A 15,851-nucleotide genomic window follows, 5' to 3' on the forward strand; every position below is an offset into this window, starting at 1 on the left:
CTGTATTCCTTCCTTCCAAGGCATAGCCTTGCCAGCCCTGGCGGTGCTGGGGGTGTGGACCTATGCTAAGTCCACCTTAGCAGCAGCAGTGTGCAGCAGATAGCACACTTCAGCTAGAAGCCAGGCATTTGGCACCCGCTCCTACTGTGCTTCTGTGTGACATGGGCACTGTGTCCCTCTCTCTGGACTCCTGGCAGCACAATCTGCTGTCAGCTCTCATCTTCCACATGGGAGGGGCAGAGTCTCATCTCTTGGGACTTGTGACCCCCAAGAGTCCCTGTGGAGAAGAGCTGTGAGACTACATTTAGTAGGAGGATCTGACTGCAAAGACAATGATGAACCAGTCCTGGTTAGAGACAGACTCAGTGATCAGATTTGAAGCCATTGGTGTGACCTTTGAAAGAGGAGCAGGGATTGGATGGAAATGTGCTTCTGCTGAAGCTCCTCTGTGAACTGGGATCTTCATCTTCCCATAGAGGACAGCGGGAGGGCTTTGGTCTTTACCAGGTGTCCAGGAGTGTGAAGGGGGACCAGCATAACAAGCAAAGAGCTCTGCTTATATATTATTTGAATTCCCTGGATAATACAAAAAAACAAAACAAGACAAAAAAAAAAAAAACAAACAACTTTGCAAAGTCTTTCCCATCTTTCCCTGCCCATTGGTAAAGCAAAGGGTCAGGCTTCTGGAGCCAACTCCAGTCTACGGGATCCGAAATGGTTGTTCTCATATGCGCACGCGCATCCGAACGGCATTGAGGGGCTATCACCCCGAACCCTCCCCCAGCACACACACACATGCACCGCCCCCCCCCCCCCATCTTGGCCCCTGGCTGACCCTGCCGAGCTTGGCACCTAAAGCGATCTTCCTGACACTCTGAGGTGCAGCCTGCACTTCACACTCTGCTCTGGCTCCCTGGCACCTTGGGTGCATGAGGAACAACAAGGAGCAGGGAGTGACTTTGTACCTCCCAAGAGCCTTTCATCCTGAGAGCTCAAAGCAGTTTACAGACCAAGACTCATGTTCCTCAGCGCAGGTCCCAGGCTCGCAGCAGGGGTGAAAAGGGGACAGAGAGCACTGGTCTTTCTAGATCAGGGCAGCATGGGGCTGGATGGGGCAGTGAGTCACCTGGGATGGGGTGGCCACAAAGCCTGGGACAGAAGTCAAATTGGACTGTGGGCTTCAGCTTCAGGCTGTAAATGGGGGTTGGGGGGGGACATGGTCTCCCTTAAAGCTGTATAATCCAGAACCGTTTTCCTGTGTGTACAGCCTGGGCTCTTGAGCGAGGGTGGGTTCCGGAGCTACTGAAGCAGAAGCAACATGATAGCAAGCAGAGTCCTTGGACTGGGAAAGTCCTCTGCTCTAGGTGTCAAAAGCTTCCAGGCCCTGGGGCAGTGGCTGAGGAGTGTGTGGAGGAAAGGGGCTGGCCGGGCACTCATAGGCCTGCCTCTGACTTCAGAGTTGTCTTCACTAGCCATCTTCTGCTTCTTGGCCTAGAACCCTAGCCATGTGGTAACCACACAAACTGAGAGTGTTTCCATTTGCTGTTCCATGTTCTACTCTGTGAGCATTAACTGAGCTTCTCTTGCCTGACTAAACCTCAGACCCTGTCCTTGGGAAGCTGAGAAAAGAAAGATCCCTTCACAGATCCCTAAGATCAGAACTGGGTATAGAACAGTCAACAAGAGGAGCAAAAGCACGAGGAGGAGGAGTGCTGTTGGGACAGAGTAAGAAGGACCTTGTGGAGAAGGTAGCATCTGAACTCAGCCTAGATGAGGGCTAGGGATTTACTAAGGAAAGAAGGGATCATGTCCATGCCTGACTGAGCCTCCCCTACCGAAGCGGAGTCCACAAATCCACGCATATTACTTTATCACCCCCACTTCACAGGCAGGGAAACTGAGACAGGGACACTCATGATCAGCCATGAGCTAACAGAAGGATGAGCTCTTGCGCTGAATCCTGCCCCTGCCCTGCCTTCCGCAGCCACATCTACTTAGCCCCAGGCTCTTCCGCATTCTGTCCCCCTCCAGACAAACAAACCAGTGAGAGCCAGAGGAGCCCTGCTGGCCGCCTGTTGGAGCAAGCCCTCCCATGGATCAGCTAGACAGGTATTTGCTTCCTGGGCTCTATGGAGATGAGACCCAAGGGGGATTCAGAGAGTAGTGAGTCCCTGCCCTCACCAGGAGCTTGGCACATGGCTGTGGCAGTCAGGTAGCGGCAGGCAGTGCAGAAGCCATTTAAGTGGGAACTGGGAGCTTGATAGAAACGTACACTCTTGGGCTAGGAAGATGGTTCAGTGAGTAAAGGGCTTGCCGTGCCAGGCAAGAAGGCCAGTTTGGATCCATAACACCCACATAAAAATTCAGGTGTGGTGGCATACACTTTGTAATCCTAGCGTTGAAGAGGTAGTGGCAGGAGGAGCTTGCTGGCCGTCAGCCTTGCCAAATTATTGAGCTGCACGGTCAGTGAGAGATCCTGCCTCAAAACAAAACAGACACCCAAACCAACAGCAACCAACCTGAGGAGAGCAATTGAGGAAGACACCTGACACTGTCTTCTGGCCTCCACACTCACATGCACACATATGTGTGTGCACACACATGCACATGAACATGCACACACACATATAATACATACAAAAAGAAATGCGAACGTCCGAGTCTCACCCCGTGTTTACAGAATCAGAAAGTGTGGGGGAAGGGCTGGCAGTGTGCGTTAGCTGGTTTCCTAGTGGATTAAGGTTGTGCTCCAGTTTGAGAGTCACAGTTTCAGCTGGAAAGCAGACCCCTCCCGGGGCGTGCCAACTATATAGGCATTTCCCTAGCTCCATTCCATTCTCAAGGTGCCATGTGCTGACCCAGCTCCATCCCCGGGACTAACTGGCCCACCACCCTAAAAGACGAGAGAGACGTAAACGGCTCTTGTTCTAATTGCAGACTCTAACCTGAGAAGAGGCGCCAAAAACATAAAGGGAGAGATTCTGCTTTTCAACCAAGGTGCTTCGGGAGGTCCTGAGGGAGAGGAGGAAGGGTTGAGGTGGACTTGGAGGAACAGGAAGGGAGCTGAGCATTCAGATCAGATCAGCCACTTGGGCAAAGTGTGGGCTGGCACCTCAGGGGGCTTTGGAAGTACACGGTACCAAGCTATGACGGCAGTGCACTGTACAGTAGGCAGAGACCACAGGATAGTATAGTCATCTTCTGGTCATGGGGTCAGCAGTTTGGCCTTCTTGGAACCAGTGGGGAGAGAGGGTATGCAGCAGGGGCATCCTAGAAGGAGTTGAGACATCCTGAGCCACACACTCCATACTCCTGTGTGTGGAAGGATGGACCAGGGCAGAGCTGTCAGGATATCTTTCAATTAAAAGTCAAGACTGTGTGTGTGTGTGTGTGTGTGTGTGTGTGTGTGTGTGTTAGTGAGTAGCTAGAAGACCATGGACTGCTTCAAAAGTACTCTTCAAACTGTAGACATGTCTCAAGAACTCTGAAAGTATGGGCCTGGCCAGAAGGTACTGTGGTGTTTGAGTGGAGTTGGGTAAGCCTGGATCTGAGCTCATAATTATGTCACTTCACTATAAAGATGGGGAAACGGAGGGCCAGAGAGGGAAGTGTACACATCAACAAGGCAAGGCTTGACAGCCAAGGGCAAGCCACTGGAGGCTCCTCCCTTGCAGCTCCTGTGGCCTCTCCACCAGTACAGTTTAGTGGAATTTCTCAGTTCCTTCAGGGTAAAGGGCCTACCACCACCCGTTCCTATGAACCTGCCGTTTCCTCAACCTGACATACCGTCACTCTTTTCTCTTGGCCAACTCTTGCTTATCCCTTGGGGTCTAGCATAGACTTTGTTCCCCGCCTAACTCCTCCCACTTTTCCTGGCGCCCAAGGAGAGCTAAGCAGACCCTCTGTGCTTCGTGGGCACCCATCACTAGGTTGGCAGACCTCGCCAAGCCTCCTGAGCACTGCTCGGCTCGGCTCCAAAGCCACAGGAGCAGGAGCGTCAGAACCTGGCCTGAGCTGCACTCTGTCTGTGTTTGATTGAAGGCACAAATGAGGGTGCTTCTTGAGACGCTCCAACTTCTGTATGTGGAGGCCTAGCCAGCTCCTTTCTCTCTCTGAAGATGGACATTCTCCTAGAAAGAGACTGCTGTGGGTGGGCTTCCTACCGGAGCTGGGTTGGAGGCAGTGGTACCCCAGAAAGATCAGCCTTTCCCCAAGGCCCCTGATTTCATCATCAGCTCTGCTGTTGTGAGGCATAGACAGGCCTGTTTGAGCTGAGGGATGAGCTGGATAGAAGACCTGGGTGGGAAACAGCTCTGGGATTAAGCATGGGGGGCCCCACCCTGCCCAGAGTGCTTTTAGCTGTCTCTATCCAGGCCTCTTGAGGAGCCCATCAGTCAGAGCCGAGCCTTACATCACGGATGCATTTGTTCTGCCCATGCGCAGTGAGCACTGCCTCTGGCCACATACCTAGAACATCATGAAGCCCTAGTCCATCCCCTCCCCCCACCCCTCCAAGTCTAGAAGATAAGTATCTAGTATGTTCCATGCTAAGATGCCCCCAAGAAGGGCAGAGAAAAGATTCAGGGAGTCTGATTTAAACAGAGGCTGCTGATGGCCGGGTGGATTAGTGAAGGCGTTGGCATCTGAGATTTGATCAAGAGCTTCTAGGGACTAAGATAATTTTGTTCTAGGTCCCGCTCAAGGTTCCTGACATGTATTATCTCCACTCAGAGAGGTGGGTGGGATGGCCCCTGTGTCTCAGACAAGGAAATGAAGGCTCAGAGAGGTTAAGTAGCAGGTGGTTACACAAGACACTGGTCGAAGCCAGTGTATACCGAGGCCCCTTTGGTATGCCAGCCTGTTGGTATGGTGGCTCCCTCCCATTCTGTTTCCTATATGGAGAATGGCATTCAGATTGATTTGCCCTGGCATGTGTGATTCCTGGAAGGAAGTGTTCAGGGAAAGTAGAAAGGGGGCATTTGGGAAGAAACACGGGCTTACCGGAAATTCTGCATCCTCTGAGCGGCCCCGCTGCCAACAGAGGAGGCTGATGATCTCTGAGGTTTCTGAGGAAGTGAACAAGGAGTGTAGAGGCAAGTGTGCCAGGTGTACCCTGCTGGCACAGTGCCCTGGGGTAGGGGAACAGTGTAGCCTATTTCAGGACCCTGAAGGCAGTGAAGGGTAACAAAAGCAAGAGGGGTGGTGCAAGCTGAATGAACTTGAACTTTGGGGAAAGCCAAGAGAGACACAGGTTGTCACAGATGCCAAGGTTATGGAAAGGGCATCCAGTGGGGAGGAGCTAGAGACATCAGCTCTCCACTTGTCATGTCTGAGCTAGCGACTGGAGTGATTTGCTTCCAGTCCCCTGCCCACACTAGCCTGCCCCACCCCTAGCACCTAACAAGAACCTATATGTGTCTTTGGAGGCACAGAGACTGGTGAGTATAAGGCTGTTGCTTCCTGGTGCAGGGCCTGCTGAGGCCTTCCCCTGAAGCCCAACATTGCTTCACACATTTCTGTATTTTATTGAATCTTAAAAATCCATGTGAACCTCACATCACGCCTCAGCACATGGCTGTTCACTTCAACACAAAGGTACTACTTTGCTTAGTAATGAGCCAGGCAGGCCCACCAGAAGGAAGCCCTGGGACCAAGAATTCAGCAATGTCTGGGTGGTCAGCTGACCCCTTTCCTCCTGGATTCCCCAAGACCCAGACAACTCTCCCTACCCAGACTGAGGAGGCAGGGGTACAGGGCCAGCCCAAGGAGGACAAAGGCTTTAGGGTCCTTTCCTCTTCCCTCTGGGTTCCCCAAGCCACAGCTGCCCTACCCCTTCAACAGCAGGCAGTCTCCATACTGACTTCTCCTGGACCAGGGCCTAAGACTTTGTCTCAAGCCCAGCCTTCCCCAGCGGACAGATTAGACAAGGTTTGGGCAGATGGTAACTGCCTTCCAGGCTCATCATATCTGCTCTGTCCCTTACCTCGGCTCCCAGCCACTAAAGAGGTGGGAAGGCCGGAAGCATCTGTATCTCTGCCCAGAACATCTCCTTCCATTCTCCTGGGAAAAGAAACAGGGGCATGGTCCACAGATGAGTCAACCGAAGCCCCAGGAGACTAGACAGCCTACCTGAGGCCTTCAGCGCAAAACAGGGAGAGTGGGACCTTGGCATCTGTGATGATTTGTAGCTCTCTTTTCCCAGAAGATTGAGTCTGACCTCTTGCCCTCATAACCCTGCAGCTGAGGTGCCCTCAGTTCCTCAGTTCCATTCTCCCAGCTCTGCTTGTTGCGCCTCAACTGTGTAGCACTGGCGTCCGAGCCCTGGAAAGCACCTGAGAGTTTGTGGTGTCTGGGCAGCTGGTGACCTGCTCTGGGGATTTGGGCCATCTCCCTACCCACAGCAGCCCCACCCCCCAGACTCCCATTTCTGCCTCTCACAGACCCGTGGCTCCACCTGACCTAAGAAGCTCTGCAATGGAAACTGCCTGGCGGCCAGGACTGGCTCTCTCTGCCCCTGGCCTTGGCAAAGCCCTGGGGAGGCCACTGGTTCTCTTGGGATGTTGGGCTCCTGGCATGGAGGCTTGGGGATGAGCACAGCACTCAACTGTCCCTGTGTCTGTGATTGGCACTTCTGGATAGGCACAGGCCACTCTAAGGCAGGAACATCTTAGCTGGCCTTGCTGCCATTGCATTCCCTGCAACCTGTCCTTGTGGTCAGCTCTGCCTTCTGTCTTCAGCACCACTCCTAGCAGCTTATAGCTGCTTCTGCTCTGCCTTAGAGCTGGGGTGCTAGGCACCAGCAGGCTTTCGCTGGTGCGGGAGAGTAGCTCTCCTGGACACTAAACCCTAAAGGGGAAGTTGAGCCCCGAGGATTGGGGGATGAGGATTGTTTTGTCCTGCAGTGTCCCTCTGACTGGTAGGTGCTGGCACAACACAGGCCTGTTGGGTCTGAACAGTTGTTAGATGGAAAAACGAAGAGGGCAAAATAAAGCCAGGTACCAGGCTGGGCCTGCATGGCCCATAAAAAGCCAAAACCCCAAGTGGTCATCCAGTCTTTCAGTGAGGCCAATCTGTGGGCATCAGACAGCTCTTCAGCAGGCTATGAGGAAGACACACACGTGTCCATTTCACAGAGCAGATCCTCTGTGTGCCCACTTGAACCAGATATGTTTTGAGTTTAAGGTTGTTTTGGTTTTTTTTTTTTTTTTTTTCTCATTTGAACTTGGAGTCTGTAATTAACCTGCAATAGGTTGCAGTCACTTTGTAGGTGGGAGAGGGGTGGGGAGGGGGCCAGCCCACAGCCCGCCAGCAGCAGGGCAGAGGGAGGCTTTGATGCCAGGCAGGCTGGCCGCATTGTCTCCAGGTGTTAGCTGCAAAGGGGAGTGCTGAGTCTTAGTCAGGAGAGGAGGGTCATTAACCCTTTTAAGAGTCCAGTGTCCCTGCCCTTGGTTCTGGAAGGGGGGAGCTGGGGCCAGGTCTTCCCAATAGGTTGCCTGGCTGCGGCCTGTCTGTCTCACTCTCAGATCTCTGCACTCCACACCCACCGCCCACTCCTGAGAGGAATGAGGTCAAGCAGCTGGCAGCAGCACCTCCTGGCCTCCAGGCTGGGATGTGGGGAAGGAGCGGATTGTTGTTCTCAGTTGCTATCTTTAATGAGGTGCTCTCTGGGGATGGCCTGTCACATAGATACAGGCCAGATGCTCTGGTTAGCTCTAGGTGGCAGGAAGCAGAAGCCACCAGATACCCCATGGCCCAACTTATACCACATGAGATGTATCCTAAGGGTTTTTGGAACATCCTCTCAGCCAGGTAAATGTTTGTGCTGGCCTTGAGAGACCTTCCTCTTGACCTTACCAAGCTTCCAAAGGCCATCTCTCCACATCCTTCTGTCCCCATCAGGGTTCCTTGACCCTGCTGGTGGGAGGACCCCTGAGCTCCCTCAACTCAAGAAGTGTTCGGGATTTCAGCGCAGAGGAAACTTGGTCTGAGGAGGAAACAAGGGAAGTACTACTCAGTAATCAAGGGCCTTCCTAGGTCATGTGCTTACCCGTGTTATCACTAGTGTCACTGGTGGGGTTGAGTGTTGTTAAAACAAAAACAAAAACAAAACCAATAAAATCCCAAATTGTTTGATTTTACCAACAAAGACTCAGGAGCCAGATGCTGGGGTGAAACCCTGCCAGCTCAGAGAGGCAGAGAAAGCACCCAGCTTCCTACTCAGCTCATGTCCCAAAGGAAAAAGCCAAAACCCAAAAGCTAAAATCAGAAAGCTGGCTAGCTCAGCTCAGAGCCCAGAAAGAAAAAAGCCAAAAAGCTCCTTTTTCTCTATACTGTCTTAAATACTCTTTTTTCAAAGTCCCTCCTTTCTACTTAATCCTGGTTAGCTGTTTTGTTGGTCTGCCTTTTGACCTAGGGTTAACTTTACTAAATCCTGTGTACAGAAAGCTCTTGGATTAAAGGTGTGTGCTAGGGCTGAGCCACACCAAACAATAAACAGGTTTTTACAGGTCACAGTCTTGGGGTTCACAATGGGATCAAATATCCTGCAACAGTTGTTTGTGTTGGTGGAGACTTGAACATTACCCTCCCCTTCTTGTATGCACAGTTTCCTGTTGCTTTTATCCAGTGTCTGTCATCTGTTCTGGCTTCTGGGCGCTGGGCTTCTGCAAGCCTCCTCTCTGTGAGGGGAAATCTACCCATCCCTCAGGGTGCCATTTCTTCTCCACCTGGCTGCAAAGTTATATCAGAAGATCACTGGAGGCAACCGGACAGATTCGTCTGAACAATGGAATATTAGGCAGTCATTAAATGATTTATGGCTGTATTGCTTGATTTGGAAAAATGTTTTCTAATGTGTTCCTGAAAAGGGATCTAAGGCATTTTAAAGGAAAATGTTTTGGAAGCGATATTTGAAAATATGAACAGTGGGTTTTCTCTCTGAAGATAATTGAATTGATGTTAATGTGTTTTTCTTGCTCCTTGTTTGTATTGTGTAATTTTTCTACAGCAAAATATATTTCTTCTGTAACAAAAGAGTGACAGAGGGGGACAAACTGAGCTCAGGGGGATTGGTTATTCCACATAGAGTTAAGTCATATCTGTGTGAGGCAGAGCCAGAGACTTGACACATGGCAGATGCTCAGTAAATACCGTGATCAGGATGGAGGGTGAATGCCAGCCTTGGCTCTTGTCCCGACAGAACCCCCTCCACCCCTAGGGCTTATTCCTCTGCTTGGTTCAGCTCTGGCCTCAAGACGCTCCTGAGACCCAGTGTGATGGTTTCTTGTTGCATGGTGTTCTAGTCCCTGGGCATAAAGTAGGTAGAGCTCTGAGGGGCTGGAGCTAGCCCAGTTACATCAGAAACCCTTCGAGGGCTTCTCTAGGTGCCTGAGGTCTGCTGTGTGAACCTCAGAGCCTTGTCCCAAGTGACCCAGAAGGACTAGCACTGGGTCTGATGCCCAGAAGCCACAGAGGGAGAAGCGGTCTCTGCTCAGATGAAGAGCTTAAAACACAAACACTGTCATCGCAGTTCCTGAGTTTCTAATGCTTTCCTCAGACACCTTCAGAACAAATCCAGGGCTATGTTGGGGAGGTCACCAGCCCTTGTCACAGAGTGCTTCCAGGGTTCTGGGCCCAGGACTGGAGCTGCAGAGGTCTCCCCAGGCACGGCTCCAAGGGCCGTCTGCTGTGTGCTCTTCTTTCCTACCATCTGAGCTGCTGTGATAAATCCACCAAGGAACTTTCCAGATGCAGAAAACAGAGCCTAGTGATCTGTCCTCACCTTGCAAAAGATTCTTGTGAGGCACTTCCAAAAAGCTAGCAGAGAGAAGTCTCTGTGAAGAGCACACACAGCGTGATTCAAGCGTGCCGTTACTCTCACGTTGTTGCCTCTTAGACCAGTGCTGCCCGATGCAAGCATGACCCAGCCCAAATATGTCGTTTAAAATTGTCCAGCCAACACATAAGAAGTTAAAAAGGGAAACACAAGCCCATTCCGGGCTTCCCAGCCTGACTCTATAGCCCTGTCACCTGGGCCTGCCTCCCCAGCCCCTGCTTTCTTCAGCTTCATGGGCTGGGAACTCCCAAGCTCGCTGTCACTGCCTCATCCTTCTTGGTGGTTGCTTGCTGACTGAAGCTGGGCTCCCCAAGTTCAGGACTTTCTAGCTCACTTCACTCCCTAGCGAATGAACAGTACCTGGCATGTCATGGCTTGAATCATTCACTGAAAATGAATTGAATGAGGAGTGAGTGAGTGAGTGAGTGAGTGAGTGAGTGAGTGAATATGGAGTGAATGAACTAGGTGTGTTGTTCAAGAAGTGGCTAAGTGAGATGCATGAGTTCCCACTAAATGAAGAGGGGCCCTTAGGATCTGAAGTAATAGCCTTTGTTCTAAGGAAGATGTGGAGTGGCTTTGGAACGCAGTTCCTCAGCCCCCCTGGTCCTGCCGGCTGACCGCCTCTGTCTGGTGCCCTCCAGGCTCACCGTCCTCTCGTGAAGCAGTGGCCCCTGGCTACTGTATCATCTTTGGCTGGGTCTCAAGTCAGGAAGCAAGGACAGCAGAGTCAGCGTGGCTTCCTCCCCCCACTCCCACTCCTCCGCGGCCCGCTGGAGTCAGGCTGGGAGCAAAGTGGCCCACGGTGCTAGGGGACAAGATTCCCTGCTGTCCGAGCTGCAGCAGGGACGTTGACACACCACAGTAGGGAAAGTGGGCACTTCGGAACCCACAAAAAGCTTTCTGTGTCCCAGTCACAGGAGGTCAGCGCTAGACCAAGGTTAGACGACCGCTATTGGTTAACCTTAGATTGAAGCCAGTCCTGGAGTCGCCAGGCACGGGATATACACCGAGCATGCGCATGCCCTCAGGCACTTTTGGAAGATGCGAAGGAGCCCAGGAACTCACCCGCCTGGATGGCTTTCCGGGCCCTGTTTCTCAATGTCCGGGCTGTACCCAGACCCCTGGCCAGGTGGTTCCTGTTAGCTTTCAGAGTTCAGAACTCTGAGGTGTGACAGGCACTCTGGGGCGTGGGGAAAAGAAGGGTACTGGGCAGGACTCCCACTCGGAGTCATGAGGTTCCAGAAGGTGCCACAGTACCCCTGATGCTCAAGCTTTCTTGGTGCAAAAGAGGAAGCAAGGGAGAGAAGGAGGAAGATAGGCAGGCCTGCCAGCCTTGCATTTTAAAAAAACGCAAGAAGCAGATAACTGGGGGGAAAGAAAACATTGGAACGAAAGGTTCGTAGCCTTGGTATTTTTGGAGCGCTCTTGCGAATCCGTAAGATGAGCGCTGGGCCGGAAAAAGAGACATGCAGACATGAACAAACAATTCCAAAGGAAGAAAGCACAATGGGCCAATACCCTCAAAGAACTGTTCAGCCGCTGCAGTCATCCAATAAATGCAAATTACAACAACAAAGAGACTTTATCTTTTGCCTAGCTAATTGGTAGAGATTAAAGACGTGATAATGCCACAGGACAGTGAGGGTGTGGAAAAAAGCAGCCCTTGTTATTCAGAGGAGGAGCGTGGACTGGTGTAGCCTTTGTGGAGGGGTAAGGCTGGGAAATTTGGCAGAATAAAAGAATAAAATGATTTTCACGAGAATCATTGGCGAGGAGGCTTGCATAGCCTTTGACAGAGCAATCCCACTTTTAGGAAGATTGCCTTAGGAAATAATTGTGGATAGTATTAATGACCTCTTCGTGCTCGGGCTCTGCTCTGAGGCTCAGGCTCTCCTAACCAAGGAGGGAGCTGTTCTTATCTCCTGCAGTTTACAGATGAGAAAAACTGAAGCAGACAAGAATTAGGCTAATGACCTCAAGAAACAAAGCGAACAAGTAGCCAAACCACGACTAGAGCTCAGGCAGGCTGTGTCCCCTGGGCGTGTGCAGGAATGAACCCACACGGATGGCCCTCAGGGGTCGATTTGTAATAGGAGCATGGGGAGGACATGCTAAGTACCTCCCAGCAGCAATCGCTTACATAAATTACAATACGCCCACACAGGAATATTATGCAAGTGTAAAAAGTGATTCTGTGGAAAAATATGTGTGTGAAGGCCAGGGAATAATTTTTTTGTATGCATAAAAGATCTCAAGAGGATTTCAAAGAAACTGGTAAACTTAGCTAACCCTCGGCTAACCTGAGAAGCTAGAGGGAGGTTTGTTTTACAGAAGATAAACTCTCCTTACATTCGAATCATGTGACTATATTTTGCACTAAAAATATGTATTTGCGCACATACACGCATGTAAGTTATGATCTAGAACTTTATTCCCCAGAAATGCTACCGAGGATTCCAAGAAGCGTGTTTGAGAGCCCATACTCAGTCACACAGGGTAAAAGGGCGGCCCTTCCTGGCCTGCAGCCATCCACGTGTTCCCTAACCAGCTTTCCTGAGCAGTGATCTGTCTTCGTCTCTCGAGACATTTGCAAGCTAGGTTTTGAGAATACTGTTGTTGATTCCGAACACTGAGGTGGAGGGCTTGCGTCCTTTCTTTAAATGAAAGGATCATGTTACTGGCACTGGTCCCATTTTGTTTAAAAATAGTGTGTGTGTGTGTGTGTGTGTGTAGGGGGTGGGACTGTGTGTGTGTGTTTCTATGTATGTGTGGGAGAGTGTGTGTTTATACCTGTGGGGGGAGAGTGTGTGTTTGTGTATATGTGTGAATGTATATATGTATATGTGAATGTGTGTGTGTGTGTGTGTGTGTGATTTCCAAGCACTGAAATGGTTTTATTTACTTCTGTTTACGCACTGTGTTTTGTCGTTTTATAAACTGAGCAAAATGACTTCCACAGGTGTCTGTGCTTGGGCCTAGCTCAACAAAGCTTTCAAAGAAAGCTTTCTCGTACTTTCCTCCTTGTCTCTGCACCTCACTCCCACCCCCTTCTACTTGTGAACAGGCTTGGGGGTAAGTTAGGAAAGAAACTATGTCTAGCAAGCCGTTTGTGATGCCTTTTTCCAGAGCAGTCTCCACTGCACTGTCAGGGCTCTGAGCTGCAGTAAAAGAAAGGACTGGTGATTGACGCGGAGAGGACCAGCGGGCCCCAGACAGTTCCCGTCCCTCACACGCCCTCCCTTCAGCTAATGGAAGGACTCAAACCCAGGTTCTGCTTTCTCTCTTCAAGAGACAAGACTCCAAAAGGCAGATGTTAGCCTGTCACCTGTCCGGCACGCTCCAAACGGAAACAACAAGGCTTTGGCCTCAACTCTGTGGCTGCCTGGCTGTGTGGTCTCAGTCAAGTTTCTGAACCCCTGAGTCACCACCACCTACACTGGAGTGCAAAACTTGCCACAAAGAGCTCAGGAACCAAATGAGAGTGTGCACGGACAGCTGTGTGTTCTAGGAAGGGCCATCTCAGTGCAAATTATTCTGTGACCCAGCGACCCAGCAGGGAGCTGGGTGAGTGTGTGTGTGTGTGTGTGTGTGTGTGTGTGTGTGTGTGTGTGTTAAGGTGGCAGGAAGTGGCACAAAGGAACAGCCTGGGGTTTCAGAAACAGGGGAGAAAGCTTGAAGCTTAGTATCCAGGCCTGGGCCCACCTGAATAGCTGCCTTTCACCATACCTTGACAGCCCGCTGCTCTGCCTCACACTCCTTCAGCCCAGAGCTGCCTCAGCCTGGCTTACCTACTCACGTCCTTCCAAATCCCATCCTTGAGCTCTTAACTGCCTGAGCCCTGTCCCCAGGGTTAGGACTAGAACTGCTTCCAGGCTCTGCCACCCGTGACCGGCCCCATGTGCCATGCTGCAATGACAATGCCAGGATACAGTGCCCCTGCCAGGCTGACCTTCCTGGAAGTGGTAGCTGAGTCCACCATCTTGTCTTCCTGTGTCCTCTGGGCCCAGCACAGGCCTGGCAGGGGAGGGGAGGAAAAGGGAAGGGGAGGGAAGACTTATATCACTGAGGTCATGATATGGATTTGAACCTCGGGTCCATTACTGACCCTCAGGGAAGTGACTTCACTCTTCTAAGCCTCAGTTTCCCTGTCTATAAATCGGTTTAAACAGTGCAGTGAAGTCATAGAGTTGTGAAGGTTTTATAAGCGAATGTGAAGCTCTTTGTACCCAAGGCCAGAGGAGTGCCTAGAAGTAGTAGAACCTTGTTCCCACTGCAGACTCTAAATGTGGGTTTCGTTGGACTAAAGAGAAATATCAGGAACAGGGGTGTTTCTAGTCTCCCCAGTGCCAGCCTCAAGATGGGGGCTCTTACTGCTTGTGCCTGGCACCATTCACACGACCCCCACGCTGACCTACCTGCCTTGTACCCCACAGCCACCCGGCCCAAGCTGAAGAAGATGAAGAGCCAGACAGGAGAAGTGGGCGAGAAGCAGTCACTGAAGTGTGAGGCAGCAGCGGGAAACCCCCAGCCCTCCTACCGCTGGTTCAAGGACGGCAAGGAGCTCAACCGGAGCCGCGATATTCGAATCAAGTACGGCAATGGCAGGTGAGCAGTGCACCCTGCCCTCCACCCCACCAGTCCTGGAAGGGGGGACCAGAGCCTTGTTCCCAAACCTGAGACAGCCAGGGCCCCCTCTAGGCATCCCTTCCTTGCCACACCCAGTGCTCCCCTGACTGCTGAGCCCCTTGGGTCAAGCCTGCCCTGGTATTGCAGACTATAGGATAAGAATTAAGCAATAACCAGGGCTGGAGACATACCTCAGCCGATAAAGTGCTTGCCTAGCATGAACAACGCTTTGGGTTCAAACTCAGCACTACATAAAACCAGGTGTGGTGGCACATGCCTTTGATCTCAGCACTTGGGAGGTGGAGTCAGGAGGATCAGAAGTTCAAGGTCATTCTCTGCTAGCAGAGCAAGTTGAGGCTAGTTTGGGCTAGATGAGACCCTTTCAAACAAACAAACAAAAAAAAAGAAGCAGAAGAAGAAGCAGAAGAAGGAGAAGAAGAAGAAGAAGAGAAGAAGAAGAAGAAGAAGAAGAAGAAGAAGAAGAAGAAGAAGAAGAAGAAGAAGAAGAAGAAGAAGAAGGAGAAATTTACGTGTCTGAAGGTTGGAGGCCATTTGACTCCCAGCTATCTTTAGCAGCAGAGTCCTGCTTGTCAGAAGATTCACCATCAAATGTGAGAGATCCCACATCTGGCAGTTTGAGGTGAAAGACCCCTGTCTCCAGAAAGTCTTTCGGAAGCCACATAAGATGAAAAAGGACTGGTCTCATGACATTTGTTCTTGAGTGTAGTAAGTGGGTAGCATGAAGAGTGTCTGTCGTCCTGAATGAATATCTCAGGAACATGGCTTACACACTCCCTGAGGCTTCAGGCTGCGGAAGATATCCATCCATCCACTCACGGGGCAGGAGGTGCCAGGAGAGCCAAGGAGTTGAAGGCAGCTCCTTGCTGTCTGCCGTTAAACACACCTCTATCCCAACCCTTCTCTGTCGACTCTGGGGTCTAGGTTGACATTGAACTCTCAGAAGCTTCTCAGCCTTTTCTGCCCTCACCCCCACAGTCACTTCCAACCACCCCCTTTGGAGACAGCATTTTCTCCTAACCCTGCACGAAACACACACAAAGGTGTTTTTTCGAGATCATCAGCCTACCTCACAACAGAAAGTGTTAGGTGGACATCCAGGCTCAGGCTGCCCTTACACCTCAGAGCCCTGCAACCTGAGAAAAGTGAGGGTCCGGTGCTAGGCTCTGCCTCCTCCCTCCTTCTCAGACCTGAACCAAAGAACCGGTTTTGAGGCAAAGACAGAATGTGGCCCAGGCAAAAAGTCACACAGGAAGCGAGTTGATGAGAGGTCTTTTCCCATAAGAAGGCTAATTCATAAGGAAAATACAGTATTTGGCGAGGTGGGAAGGTTCCGGTTAGGCTTCCTATGTGTCCCTTGTCTATGTAACAC

At 51.2% G+C, this 15,851-nt stretch overlaps 1 protein-coding gene across 5 annotated transcripts in view; it reads left to right on the forward strand.

Annotated features, from left to right (window-relative positions):
• The window catches only part of Nrg2 (neuregulin 2), a 178,242-nt gene that overhangs the window by 124,737 nt on the left and 37,654 nt on the right, over positions 1-15,851 (forward strand). For all 5 annotated transcript variants that reach the window (XM_060377428.1, XM_060377429.1, XM_060377431.1 and 2 more), the window contains exon 2: positions 14,269-14,440. In XM_060377428.1, coding sequence (XP_060233411.1) covers positions 14,269-14,440 — 172 coding nt within the window. The remainder of the gene's footprint in view (positions 1-14,268; positions 14,441-15,851) is intronic.

The sequence above is a fragment of the Meriones unguiculatus genome, chromosome 2 (genome assembly GCF_030254825.1).
Source record: "Meriones unguiculatus strain TT.TT164.6M chromosome 2, Bangor_MerUng_6.1, whole genome shotgun sequence".
NCBI lineage: Eukaryota > Metazoa > Chordata > Mammalia > Rodentia > Muridae > Meriones > Meriones unguiculatus.